Source organism: Sminthopsis crassicaudata, chromosome 3, assembly GCF_048593235.1.
Source record: "Sminthopsis crassicaudata isolate SCR6 chromosome 3, ASM4859323v1, whole genome shotgun sequence".
In the NCBI taxonomy this organism is placed as follows: Eukaryota; Metazoa; Chordata; class Mammalia; order Dasyuromorphia; family Dasyuridae; genus Sminthopsis; species Sminthopsis crassicaudata.
In genome coordinates this window covers 603712992-603727103 of record NC_133619.1, presented here as the reverse complement: position 1 = coordinate 603727103, position 14112 = coordinate 603712992, and the positions used below count along the sequence as shown (strand labels likewise).

The following is a 14112-nucleotide window of genomic DNA, read 5'->3' as shown; positions in this document are numbered from 1 at the left end:
ATAATTTGCTCTGAGTCCCTTCCTTTTTCTGCTTTGAAAGGAAAGATTTTGGGCCTGTGGGTCAGATCCCTCTTCCCCAACCTTGGCAGTGCTGGCCAGGCCTCACCAAGGCCATCAGAACAGGTGTTTGCTTCAGGTGACCTTACCTTGCCCAGGCAAGAAGAAACTAAATCCTGGCACCCAGCAGCTTTTTGGTCAGCACTGGGAGTGGGCACAGGCCCTCCCTTGTGTCCCCCTAGGGTAGTGTGGGGTAACGGGTGCTCCTGCTCCAGGCCCACCAACCATGGGGCTCCCTCCTTCGCTGCCTTGGTACAAACAGGACCTCACCCAGCATCGAAGCCCAGAGGGACCCTGGGTTAATAACTCTGGTTTGGTGTGAATAATCATCCAACAACTTTATTAATGTCATACAAGGTTCTGGACCAGGTTAGGTCAGAGTTACGCAGGTTAAGCAGAACCAACTGAAGTGTGCGGAGCTAGCAATAAGAACCACCAGATCTCTAGCACAGCTCTCCAAAGTTGGTCAGTCACAGGACCCGAGATGAATTTGTAACCCCCCAAAACCCGAGGCCCCTTAGCTTAGGAGAGCTGGGAAGTCAAAAGTGGGGAAAACAAACCAAGCCCTTTCTGTAAATAATGGCAAGTGAATCCTGACGTGGAACCAACCACATGGCAAGACTCCTGGATGCTGAAAAGAACCAAAGCCACTCAATCCAGGAAGGCAGGAAGCCTTTGGAGCCTGCAGGGCCCAGTACTTGGGGAAGGAACCAGAGACCCCTCCCCTGAAGAGCTAGTAAGAAGCTCTTGAGGGATCAGGGAAAGGCCCTGAAACTGAGTGCCTCACGGCATTAGGAAATTATTCTTAGTTCTGGGGGGCAAAAAGAGGGTATACCAGGAGGCTAGGGGCTCTGGTACCCCCCCAAAGGCATTTCCAGTCAAGAGTCTGTAGCCAGTATAAGAGCTGGAATCCATCTCCAGAACGATTTATGTGATAACCCACCGGAGAGGGAATAATTGTTCTCGGGGCCCATCTGTCCTGCCTGCAGTCCCAGGAGGCCCCAGAAGGTTGGGGTCAGGGCTAGCAGTACACTTGGAGCAAGGGTGCCCCCGAGGAGTCTGTCTCAGTTCCTTGGAAGGAGGAGTCATGACTTGGTGGGTAACCTGAAGAGGAGAGAGATGGGCAAAGTGAGGTTCAGGCTCCATAGCTCCCACAGAGAGCCACAGAAGGGGAGCTGACAAAACAAGGTGAAGCCCTGGGACCGGCTTTTCCTCTGGGCCTCAGTTTCCCAACCTATAAAGAATGATCCTCCTTCATGGGGTCCCAGGTAGACAATTCTATCTTCTCAAGAGGAATAAGCAGGAGCAGGGCCAGGCCTCTGTACCCTGGAAGCCCTGTCTCTCCAAACCCGTTTCCTCTCAGCCCTTCCCTCCCAAGGCTGCTGACCTCAAAGTGCTACATATTGAACAACCTACGATGCCCCAAGGTCCTAGACTTGAGAGCTGGATAGGACCTTGTTCAACCCCCTCATTTTCAAGATGAGGAAATGGGCTTGGAAAGGCCATGACTTAGACAAAGTTGCATGGCAGAACTGGGATTAAATCTCAGTCTTTGAACTCTAAAGCCCCTGTGATTCTCAACCAAGCCCCAGCCTGAAGGGGCCTCTGACCTCTGCCTTACCCTCCCGGGCTCTGCAATACATTCCCCACCAATCCCATGCGGGGGTCCAGACCTGGAGTTCCATAGGGCCTCAGTTTCCGGGCAATGGCATCTGATGTGGTTTCCTGGGAGATCTGCACAGTTAACTCTGAGAAAGAAACATAGGCTCAGGGAATGACAACCTGAGGGAGAGCTCCTCCCCATTAGAGCACCCCTAATGGACCAGAGGGATTAGACCTGTTGGAGCAGAGCCAGGCACAATAGGTGGAAGTTGAGGAGCCATGATTTTAGGCTTCACATTAGAAAAGCCCATCTAGTTCTGGAGGTTCTCCCAAAGTGGAGAGGGCAGTGGGGGCTGGGCTGCTCATCACTAGAAGGGTATAATATTCTGCAGCAATTGCAGAGCTCTTCCTGTTATGGGGGGCTTGCTTCCCACCCACGCAGGCCCCTCAGGGACCAGGGCCACTTCCACCAGAGCTAGCCCAAGCTGGTGAAGGCAGAGGCCCCGAGGTGGGAGTAGTTGCAGAAAAATACCCTTGGAAAAGAGCTTGGGGGGGAGGGGTTAGGAACCCTCATTCTAGCCTTGTGCTGGGTCAAATAATCCATTAGGAGCCTGATCCATTGAAAGGCTCTAATAACTGCCCTTCCTGGGGCTGTTAGAGTCTTTAAAATATTAGACCATTACAAATAAGCCCTAAAAAGGACATGCCTGAGGAGTTATTACTAGCAAGAGGAGTCGTCCCAGGAAAGACCTCTCTGGCAGGAGATGGAAGGGGGCAGAAACACCCCCTTATGGCTGTACAGTACCTGAATCTAGCTCTAGTCCCTGTCTCGAGCCTGTCACTCTTCCGCTTGATGATTTTTCGTGCCTTCTATTCCCCCCCCCCCCCAGTTCAGGTTCTGCCTGGCACCCCATTTCTATTGCCTCTTTGCTCCTCACCAGGAGCCTGGGTAACCAGTCCATGTTCTCGCCTCTGTGCCCGCCTCTGCCCCCGCCTCTGCCCCTCCCCCCTCCCCATGTGTGTCTGTCTGCCCATCACATACACCTCTCCTGCCTGGCTTTGGTGGCTCATCTCCCAGCACTTCATAGCTCCATGGGATAGGTCACAGTGGTCCTCAAACTTTTTAAATAGAAGGCCAGTTCACTGTCCCTCAGACTGTGGGAGGGCTGGACTATATTGTTTTTTTTTTTTTTTTTTCCCTTTTCCTGAGGCTGGGGTTAAATGACTTGCCCAGGGTCACACAGCTAGGAAGTGTTAAGTGTGTGAGACCGGATTTGAACTCGGGTCCTCCTGAATTCAGGGCTGGTGCTCTATCCACTGCGCCCCCTAGCTGCCCCAGGGCCAGACTATATTAAAAACAAAAGCTCACACTCTGTCTCTGCCCCTCAGCCCATTTGCCATAACTCGGCGGGCACATTTGGTCTGGGGCCCAGCTTCCTAAACTGAGGGTCACGACCCCATGTGGGGTTGTGAAATTATGATTTCTCGTCAGCCAATGTCTACACCTACGTAGCCAGAGCCACACAAAGTCCTCAGGTGAGAAGGGGTCACAAGTGGCAAACGATGAGGAAGCCCTCCCTGGCCTGGGGCTCTCCTGGGCCTGGTTAACCCCCCCCAGCCCGAGTTTTACCGGAGCCCAGCTCCCTGGACCCTAAGCCCGCAGGCTCGGGGGCCGGCCGGGGGAGGACGTACCGTCCTGGCTGAGCACCGAGGCCACCATGGTGTCGGTGCCGCTGTCGGGGGCGGGCCCCCGGCTCAGGCGGCTCTCGCAGGTGGTGGCCGGCCGGTTGCGGCTCTTGCGGGTGCTGATGCGGATGATGCCCCGGACCAGGCGGCACTCGGCGTCCTGCTCGTCCAGGTGGTAGTCCTGCGTGATGCTGCTGATGAGGTCCGAGATCTTGTTGGTCTTCTCCAAGAAGACCGTGTCCGACGTGCACTTGGCCAGCTCGTCGATCTGGTGCATGCTGAAGAGCTCCGTCAGCTTCTTGAAGATGAGCACGTCGATCTCCCGGCTGCTCATGGAGCCCCCGTTCATCTCCGACAGGTCCAGGTCGGACTCGTGGAAGGAGTAGTACTCCTCGGAGCTGCGCGGGCTCCCGCCCAAGGTCCCGGGCAGGCTGCGGCGCGCCGGCTGCTCGGCCAGCGGCTCCTTGTGGCACGAGTCGGCGTCCACGCCCCGGTACGTGTACACGGGGATGCCCTTCAGCTTGACGTCGGGGTAGCTGAAGCTGCTGCCGATGGCGGACTTGAAGCCCGCTCTGTCTGGCCGGCTGGGAGAGGTCGCGGCCGGGCTGTTGGGGGCCGGGCCGCCGTTGTGCTCCTTGCCCCAGCCCTCGTCGGGCGAGGGCTCCGAAGGGCCCAGCGAGGGCAGGCAGGCCTCGCAGCTGCGCACGCAGCCCCCGCAGCGCTGATAGCAGGCCCGGCAGCGGCGGAAGCAGAAGACGGCCTTGCACAAGTTCCACACCCACGGCCGCGGGAGGCAGCAGCTGGTGGTGTCCAGGGGGGCCTCGGCCGAGCCCGAGATGAAGGTGATGCTCTCGGACTCCCGGGCGCCGGGCTCCCTGGGGCTGGGCCGGCGCGCCCGTCGGGGGGTGGCTGGCGGGGCCAGCCGGCGGCCCGGCTTGACTTGGGGCGTCGCTGCGCCGTACACCTCCAGGCAGGCCTCTCGGGGGGAGACGCCTGCGGGCCGCTCCCATGAAGAGGTCTGGCCTGCCCGGGGAGGGCAGGACGGCGGGCGATGTCCGGGACGCCGGCCAGGCATGGCTCACCACATTACAGACGCCTGAGGGGGGCAGGGAGAGGAGTGCTGAAGGACCCCCGTCCCCCCAACCCAGCCCCTCTCCCTGCTTGCGAGATGACCACTCCCAGATCCCCTGGCTCCTTGCCCAAGGCCTGCCAAGTTAGAAGAACTGCAGAGACCTAGAAAACCGTCCCGGGAATCTTTACCCCCAAGTCATCTGCCCCATGTCCCCTCCCCAAACCGGCCGAGGAAACTGGGCTGCAGCCGATCCCGGGGGAGCCGTTACCTCTGTCCGGTTCCTTCTGGGGCAGCAGGAGTGGACCTGGGCAGGAGGGCGCTTGCCACCCTGCCTGTGGTCACCTGGACAGGGAGGCCGGGCTTCCTCCACACTCGTTGCCTTCCCCAGTGCCTCTCTCTCTGAAGCTCCAAAAGGTTGGCTGGTGCGTCTGCCCAGCTTGGGGCCTGCCCATGGCAGCCTCTCTCTCTCACACCCTGCCCAGGAGCTGACAACAAATGCCTCATTTTCAGAGCAGCCCGAGAACCCTGTCCCCTGCCCCCCCTGTGCCCACTCCCCCAGGGAGCTCCCAGCCCAAGCAGGATCAGGGGAGGCTCCCAGGGGCCCGACACCCAGGCCCAAGGGCATGATGCATTCACTAGTCACTGCAGCCCAGGGCCCGCCCCTCCCACCTCCCTCCTCTGACTCCCTTCTGAGGTGTCAGGAACCGAGCCCCTGCTGCCTCACAGGACCGGCTGGCAGCAGGGAGGGGCACTCGGGCGCTCTGCCCATCCAGGGGAGCCCCGGCACCGCTGCCTCGGCCTCCCAGGGGCCAGCCCCGCAGCTTCAGCCTCGGTCCCACCGTCGTCCCAAAGGAAACCTTCAGCCCTGACCCGAGGCTCCAACTGCTTTAGGCCATTCTATCTCAAATTGGGCGGTAATGGGGGAGAAGCTCTGGCACTGAGCCTGGCACACAGGAGGAGCTGCATAAATGCCCATTCCCTTCCTCTGGGGAAGCCCAACCTGAGCTCCTTCACTTCCCCCCAAACCTGCTCTTCCCGACTTCCCTCTGCCACTGGCTCTGAGCCTCCTCCTTGCTCCGGGGCTGGGAACTTCAGTGCCCTCCTGCCCGCTCACAACCAGAGTCGTCGAGCCTTTCTGCTTCTATGGTAATGGGCCTCTCCCCTTCAGATCCCTGGGCCCCCCACCTGCATCCAGGCCTTTCCTGAATGACCTCCAAGAGCCTCTACCTGGTTCCCTGAACCCCGCCCACCCAGGACCAACCCATTCAAAGCCAGAGAAATCCGGGGATTTGTTCTTGTTTTGGAGGCACTTGGGGGCTAAATGACTCACTTGATGTCCCACGGCCCGTGAGTCTGAGGAAACCTTTCACTAAACGTCACGGCCTTGTGGCTCCTGACCCTCTGAGCCCCTTCTCAGACTGGCACGGAGCCCTCCATCGCCCACCCTCCGAGGCCTTCTGAGACCTGGCCCCCAACTACCTTTCCAGCCTTAATTTCCTCTGCTTGCTCTAAGTTCTCCTCGCTGTGGCTGGGCCAAGCGCCTCGCTGTTTCCTCCCTACAGGTGACAAAACAAACAGTCATTTTCCTTTCCTCCGATCCAGGGGCACCATTTTGTCCAAGACTCCCCCCATCCAGAAGCCTTCCTAGACCAACCTCAGAACCTGGTTCCTCAGGGTCCCCCGCTGTGCAACCTACATCTTCTTGGCTTTGCCTCCAGTTTCTTGGTCTGGTTTTCTGTCCACAATCCTCCACGGGGGCCAGAACTTTAGCTTCTGTGGGTCCCCCTCAGCTCCCTGAATGGGGGGGGGAGGTAAAACGGTCGGATGAGCTGGTCATCTGGTCAACAGCAGGAAAGGTAAGCAGATTGGCCTACTGGGCTGAATGGACCTCTCACCACAGGATCAAGTACTGACCTGGCTGTCATCAACCCGGACCTCACCTTGATCCCCTCCATACTGTTCTCCTACACCATGCTTTGTGATACCCCCAAAACGCCTCTTTTTACAGAGCTACAGCCATGAAATTTCTGTCTTTGTTGGCTCAACGTTGCTTGAGAATCAGAAGCCCTTTATCTGGTACTCAAAGCCCGGACTCCAGCCAAACGGAGCCTGCCATTTCTCAGCCTCGTCCCCAATGCCCACATGGTCTTCCTCCCTCTCTTTTCTTCGACCAACTGCCAAGTTCTTGGCAAATCAAAAGGGCACCCACCAGGAAAGTTTCCCTGATCTTCCCGAGGTCACCGAGGACCTCCCAGGGCACTTTGTACCTCTATTATTATGTACTAGAATATCAGTGCTATATTCCTTTAGTGGACTGGAAGGGCCATGAAGGCAGGGACCGTCACGTTTACATTTTATATTTCCCTTACTACTGCCTATCAGAAAGATCTTCACATAACAATGTTTGGGAATAGAATCCAGAATATTAAAAGATGTCAGAGCCTGAACGAATCAGTGTTTCTTTAGTCCAGTCCTCCTTTTATTGAGGAAACTGAAGCCTAGAAAGGGGAGAATTAGCCACCGAGCTGGAACTAGTATCCAGGTTGCTCATTCCCAAAGGCAGTGGGGTTTTTTTTGCCTCTATTTCTCCTTAATCCCAGTGTCACTTTTTGTTCAAAGGCAACTAATGCTTGAACTTTGGGGTGTTTACCAATCCTGCATTAAGCTCTTCTCATTGATGAAACCATGATCCATCTTTTGGATTAGCATCCCACTCAGTCAGGGGAGAGCAGTCTCACTGATCCTAACCCTTTTCTGATTTTAAGGTCAAAGGTAGCTACCCTACCCCAACTCACTGCTAAATCTTTTATTTGAAGAAGTAGCTCTAGCTCCTCCCATCCATTCTGGGCACTTGAGACATGAAGCAAATTGCCCTGCCTGGAGAGGCAAGCAGCCTTTGAGTCTTTCTCCCATCTTTCATCCTCCCTTGGACATCTTGGCTGGAAAAGAAAGGATACTCTGGCCTTCCTCCATCCCAGTGTAGGAGAGGGGGTGGAGACAGGTGTGAAACCAGAATTTGTTGCCATTAATAAGGCTGCATGTTGACCTAGAAAACCACATATTCACATAATCTAGGTTCTATTATATTTTTTATCTTGGCAAATATTTCCTAATTACATTTTAATCTGGTCCCCAATAGCACTCAAGATAATATCCCTTTCTTGGCCAGTATTTTTTGACACCTCTGTTTGGGGGAGGGAGGCTGTTGAGAAATTTCCACCATCCTCCCCCTCTACCCCAAATGGGGTTTGTGCATGTATATGTATGTACATCCATCCATAAATGTACTTCAATCGGTTAATGGATAAGCATTTATTAAAGGCCCATTACTCACAGGCTCTATACTAAGTTTATATCCTTATTCCCTGACACATAATAGGTGTTAAGTAAATACTTATGGAATTAGATACTATAGGTATCATTATTCCCATTTTACCAATGAGCAGATGAAGGCAGAGAAAATCATAGTAAGACAGCTAATAAACCAGACTCAGGATTCAGATCTTATTAGATTATGTCCAGATCTCTACCACCCTGTCCTTTGTATAACTAATTGACAGTTTATCAACCATTAAGTGTCAACTGTATGCCAGACGTCACAATGAACTAGGGATACAAAGAATAGCAAAAACCAAACAAAACAGCCCCTGCTTTCAAGGAGCTCCCAGTCTACTAAGAGAAATGCTGTGTAGACACATACATAAAATACACTATGGACAAGATAAACTAAGGGAGATGTAGTGTAGACTTGTACATACAATACACTATGGACAAGATAAACTAGAAATAACCAATAGAGGGAAGGCTTTGGGATTAGGAGGGATCAGGAAAGGCCTTTTTGGAGAAGGTGGAATTTTTGCTGGGGCTTGAAGGGAAGCCAGGAAGAAGAGATGAGGAAGAGCGAGAACCCTCCGGATGTTGGGAATAGCCAGTGAAAATGGCCAGAATTGGGAGGTGGGCAGTCTTGTTTGAGGACAGCAAAGAGGCTGATGTTACCGGATTTAAGAGAAGGGAAAGGGGCAGCAAAGATTGAAACAGCAGAGCAGGGGGAATTATGAAGAGCTTTAAAAGCCAAACAGGATTTTGTAAGTTTTATGGAGGGAGAGAGAAAGATGAAGATGATTCCAGCCTGTGTGACTGGCAGGATGCTGGTACCTTCAACAGGAGGAGGAAATTAGAAAGAAGGGAAGCTCTGGGGGAAAGGGGAATTCCTTTTTTGGACATGCTGGACATCTGTGATTGGAGGAGAAAGGTCAAGACTATATGAGCAGATTTGAGAATCATTGCTGTGCAGGTGATGACTGAATCCAAGGCCATCCAAGGCCTCCCAGGGCCTCCCAACACCAACAGCCAACTGTGGGACCTACGCTGGGAAGGAGCTGTCAGAGCCTAAGGAATGGAGCAGGAGGAAATAGTTCCTACAATTTTGAGTGAGGGAGACAGGGAAGTAACTGAGAGATGGAGGTAGGAGGAAAAACCTGGATGTAGTGATGGAGAGCAAGGAATATTCTAACTACCCTGTTGGGGGGAATGAGCAGAAGGGCAGCCAGTATGGAAAGGGTGACAGGGAGGGGGCCAGGAAACCCCAGCTACCAGTAACCAACCAGGCAGTGTAGTACGGTAGAAAGGCATTAAACTTAGTGATGATGGTGATGCTACAAACAAGCTGTGTGACCCGAGACGACTCTAAGCCCATTTCTTAATTTTAAATTAGAATAGTCTTCACATTCTAGCTCGGAGTATTGTTGTGAGAAACTTTAAAGTGTTACCGAAAGGTGAGCTGGTATTGTGTGTTGTCTAAAATCGCCATCACTTTTCCCAGGCCTTCTTGTTTGAGGTTTTAAGAGTGTTTTCAGCTCTAATGAGATGTCGGCCAACAAAAAGGTACTTGAGATTTACACCAGATGATCTCTGATTCTGGTTTTGAACACCACTTCCCCCATCTGGAGTTTCCTGGCCGTCTTCAATTTCCTTTGGGATTTTTTTCTCCTTCAGGAAAGGATGGTAAGCAGATGGTTGGAAGGGGTTTGGGGGCAGGAGGTATGGAATGCAAATGCACTCAGACAAATGTAGTAGGAAAAGACAGGATAGCTCAGTAAGAGGTCTCAGTTACAAACTTATTGGGCAAGTCACCTCACCTCTCAGCCTCAGTATCCTGATCTATTAAATGGGTGGACAATACCTGCCCGACCTTCACAGAAGTGTCTGAAACATGGGATGAGGGAATGATGGGAAAGCATTTTGCTAAGTGCATGTGAGTTAGTTATATTTGCTCAGGGATATGGATGATCCCATTAATCTTCCTTCAATAATGAAGGAACAAAGATGGGAGTAGCAATGCCTCAAGAATGGCAATAATGATCACAATTTACACAGCGCTCCCTATGTGACAGCCCTGGGCTAAGAGCTTCGAGATTATTATCTCATCCAATCCTGACAATAATTCGGGGAGAATGGCACGCTTCTTATCCACATTTGACAGAGGAGTAAATGGAGGCAGAGATTAAGTGACTTGTGTAGGGGCACACAGCTAGTGTCTGAGGCTGGATTTGAACTCAGGCCTTCTCCATTCCGAGCCTAGCGTGCTATCCAGTGTTAATGCTCACATTCTCCCCAAGAGATGGTTTCCCTCTATCAAGCTGAGGACTTGGACTAGATGGTAATTTGAGGTCCTTTACAAGTCTGAATCTGGGTACAGAGTCCTGAGCTTGGTTCTGGGGAAGACACAGACCCACTGCAAGTCCAGATCCTCTGATGTTACTAGTTCATGCAGCCAGCTCCATCCTCGAACATCACTGTGTCTTTGATTCCTCTGCTAGGTTCTGAGCTCCCAGGACTAACCAGCACTGGCAACTAAAAGCAACAGCCATTCTGACTGACTCAAAACAACTGGGGGCTTTGTGTGCCGGCTACTCATCAACCAAGCGGGGGCTCATAGCTCCAGCCCGAGTGGGCAGGTCAGCAGATGCCCAGGCCTGGGAGGGATAGAGATCCCTGAACAGCCTCATTCTTTCCACCATACCTGGGTAGTCATAGTTGGGGGAGGGCAGGGGGAAGGGCAGTGGGAGCCAATTGTTATCACCTGACCTTCAGACTGGGTCACTTACAAAGCATTTCACCTGTATTATATTTTATTTAATCCCCCTAATTTATTTTTAACGTTAAATCTTATTTAATAATTATATTTTATTTAATCTTAGAGAATTATTGGGTACTACTGATAAAACAAAACAAAACAAAACAAAAAAGCTTGCAGAGGAAGGGGAAAAAACCCTAAATATTTATTAAGCATCTCCTCTGTGCCAGGCCCTGCACTAAGCATTTCACAAATAGTCTCATCTGATCCTCACAACAACTCTGGGAGGTATCTCCATTTTAGAGATGGGGAAATTGAGGCCAAAAGAGATCAAGTGATTTGCCCAGATTTATATAGCTAGTAAGCATGAGGAAAAATTTAAACTCGGCTCTTCTTTCTTCCACGTCCACCACTCTGTTCACTGACTTGTTCGTTATCTGATAAATGTCTAAAGTGGCTTTGAATCCAGGCCCTTCTAACTCTAGATCTAGTTCCTCAATACTGCCTTTCCAAGGGATGGTCGTGAAGGGGGCTGAATCTGTTTTCTTCTTCAGTAGAAGCTGAGTCTTCTGTTAGATCTGGAGTCAGGAAGACCAAAGTTCAAATCCTACCTGTGTGACTCTGCCTCAGTTTCCTCATCTGTAAAATGGGGATAAGAGTAGCACTTATCTTCCAGGATTGTGGCGAAGTTCAAATGAGATCATGGTAAAAGGCCTTGCAACCCTTGAGGTGCTATAGAAATGCTATTATTATTATTATTATTAGCTCACCACAACCCGAGGCCATCTGTGTCCCTAAACATGTTTGTGTTCGTGGCCCATCCTGCCTTCTGCTCCTTAGACTGGGAGAAGGATCCCACAGACAAGGGCTCTAACTCTGCCCTCATGTTGGGGCCCCCAGGGGGCATCAATATTCTTCCTTCATTCCTGGCTCTATTTCTCATCTGCCCCAAGCCTAAATCCGGGCTCCCAACCTAGAACTCGGACTGGGCAGACGTGCCAAGCCTTTTGCTTCAAGGCACACTCTCTGCCGGTGATAAACCCTCAGCTAAGATGTCCCTTTATCGACACACAGATTTATTCAAGTCTCTTCTCCCATCCAGACTCCTAGGGTCAGTCCGTCTCTAGGCCATCCCTTCAGGGCTCATCACCTCTTCCCTCTCTAACCAGTAGTTTTCACAGATAATGGTCAGTTAATGGACAGATGCAGAAGTCCTTCCTTTTCCCATCAGCTAGCCCCAACCCCTCAGCAGCGATAAGGCTGGACACGTTTGCCATCGTGCTTGAGCCGCAATCCCTGCTTCAGCCGCTCTCTGTCCTCCCCCCCCCTCCTCTTCCCCTCCCCCCACAGGGTGGTGACCGTCCCAGTCCCTACTATAATCATCAGTAAATTTACTAAAGCTTCCAAATGTCCTAGGACTTTTGGAACACCCAATAGACACACACACACACAACACACACACTATCTTCTCTCATTAAAAAAAAAATCCTTAAGGAAAAGACTATTTCACTTTTGCTTTTGTATTCCCAGAAACCAAATAAAGCTTGTTGATGGATTGAGGAAGGCCTCTCCGCCTGCCACCAACTCCCTGGGATGCCATCCCTTAGCACTCCATTCTCTAAGCTAGTCTGACTCTTTGCAAACAGGTTGGAACATCCCAAATGCTACAAAAGATCCGTCTCCTCAGGTGTACTAATGCAAACTCAATACATAGGAACCAAAATGATTTCTCCCATTGCACTATGGAAAACGGATTTAACCGAAGGCACAGAACTGATCATTGGATCTAGCAGGGCTAGAAGTGGGGCCTCCTGAATGGTTTCTTCCATTACAACTATGCCCCGATTACTGGAATCTGTTACTGCTGAACCTGGCCTCAGGATTACCTTAGTTATGATCACATAACTGATATATTATGGGCAAATCACTCTGCCCCTCAACAAGCCTCAGTTTGCTGGTCTATAAAATGGATTAATACTTGAACTTTCCTATCTCACAGGCATGTTGTGAGGAAAAAAGCTTTCCAGATCTTAAAAGTCAGGCGAGATATTCAAATTTCCACGCTCCTGGGCAGAGTGAGGAGGGTTCGCTGCCCTCCCCACCCATCAGCTGGGTTTCTTTCCACCCTCATCCAAGATGACCGGCAAGTTCATAGATTTGCCTTCTCCCTCACTCCGCCAATACACCTCAAGAGGCCATCGGGGCTGGCCCCCGGCTTCCTGACTCCATATGGGATCTGCTACCTGGGCGCGAGGGTGGATTATCAGAAATGCTGGATGGGCGTCCTTTAGGTGGGATCACGGAGAGGGGCTGTGAGAGCCAAGTTTGAGATCCCAGCCGGAATCCTTTAACCTCCGAGCTCTCGGTAGGGGAGCGCTCTCCTTCTGGGAGCCTAGAACCGGCTCCGCACGGACTTAATGACCTAGAGAGAGGGACAGGAAGCGGGCCAGAGGAGCTGCGGGTTCACACCTCCTTGGCCCCAGGCTGGGTCTTCCAGTCAGAGCTCCAGGCTCTTCCGTTAGGGCCCCACCGCGCCCCAGAGCCCCCAGCCCGAATCCTGGGGCTCTCCAGAAGTTCCTCCACCAGACACACAGTTGTTGGCCCCGAGACTGCCAGGGGTGGGAACCTTCGAAACACCAGGTGCTAAAAAGAGTTGGCCCCGGCTGCACAGCCGGACTGGGGGGGGGGCCGCACAGACTGTCACTGCAACGCACAGGACGGGTTTGGGGTGGCACCGGCTGTCGCTGGGTGGGGGACGCACCCTCAGGGCGAGTGGGGTGCACATACGCGGTCATAAGGGGTCGCAGGTGCCGCCGGGGGGAGGGGGATCACAGAGGCTGAAGCTGCGGGGGGGAGGGGTCTTAGGGGCTGGAACTGCGGGGAGAGGGGGTCGCAGGGGCTGGAACTGCCGGGGAAGGGGGGGGGGGTCTCAGGGGCTAGAGCTGCAGGGTGGGGCACGGGAGAGCACGGAATTTCCCGGGGTCCCAGCCCTACCCCACCGTAGCCTTGGGGATCCTGGGCAGCGCTAGGCTAGGAGGTCCCGGCCGGGTCAGGGTGCCCAGGCCGCTCCTCCCCGCAGCCCCAGGACCCGGTCGGCCCGGAAGCGGCGCCCCTGGGAGCGGCCCCGGCCCAGTTACAACCGCCAGGAGCGCTACAGGTGAGTGCGAGACAGGTGAGTCCAGGTCAGGTAAGGTCCAAGTAAGGTAAGCCCAGCCCGGGCCAGTCGCGGGACCCCCCTCACCCCCCCGCCAGCGCCCGCTTACCTGTCCCGCCAGGTGAGCAGCTTCAGCGCAGCTCCTCCTTCTGCGCTCACCTGGGGCCCAGGTAAACGTCTCGCGGGACGCGGCGTACGGGCCGCCGCTAGGGACACGCTTCCGAACTTCGCGAAGCCTCGCCTTTTTTACCCCGAATGAGAGCAGAGCCGCCCCCGCCCCACCCCCATCTGCAGGGGATACTTCTCTCCTGGGTATCTGCATCCCTTAATCACCTCGGAAGGTTTGCCCCCGCGCTTGGGGGAAGGACCCACTCCCGGATTCCCACAGGCAGCCGGACTCCCCGAGTTTTTTGTTTATTTATCTTAGGAGGAGGAGGAGGGGACTGGGTTTAAGTGTTTTCCCGA

General features: G+C 53.3%; 1 protein-coding gene across 2 annotated transcripts; it reads right to left on the bottom strand.

Annotated features, from left to right (window-relative positions):
- Positions 1 to 376: 376 nt before the first annotated feature.
- On the bottom strand, positions 377 to 13894 carry KDF1 (keratinocyte differentiation factor 1). Of its 2 annotated transcripts, none has more exons than XM_074305688.1 (7): positions 13757 to 13894; positions 6072 to 6211; positions 5897 to 5973; positions 4686 to 4902; positions 3352 to 4441; positions 1731 to 1805; positions 377 to 1161 (listed from the first exon to the last, which is right to left on the bottom strand). In XM_074305688.1, the coding sequence occupies exons 5-7, from the start codon at positions 4418 to 4420 to the stop codon at positions 1079 to 1081; spliced, it is 1227 nt and encodes a 408-aa protein (XP_074161789.1). In that variant the 5' UTR covers positions 4421 to 4441; positions 4686 to 4902; positions 5897 to 5973; positions 6072 to 6211; positions 13757 to 13894; the 3' UTR covers positions 377 to 1078. The 2 variants fall into 2 exon arrangements, with proteins under 2 accessions (XP_074161789.1, XP_074161790.1); XM_074305689.1 differs by lacking the exon at positions 13757 to 13894 and adding an exon at positions 7213 to 8046.
- Between the last annotated feature and the right edge of the window lie 218 nt (positions 13895 to 14112).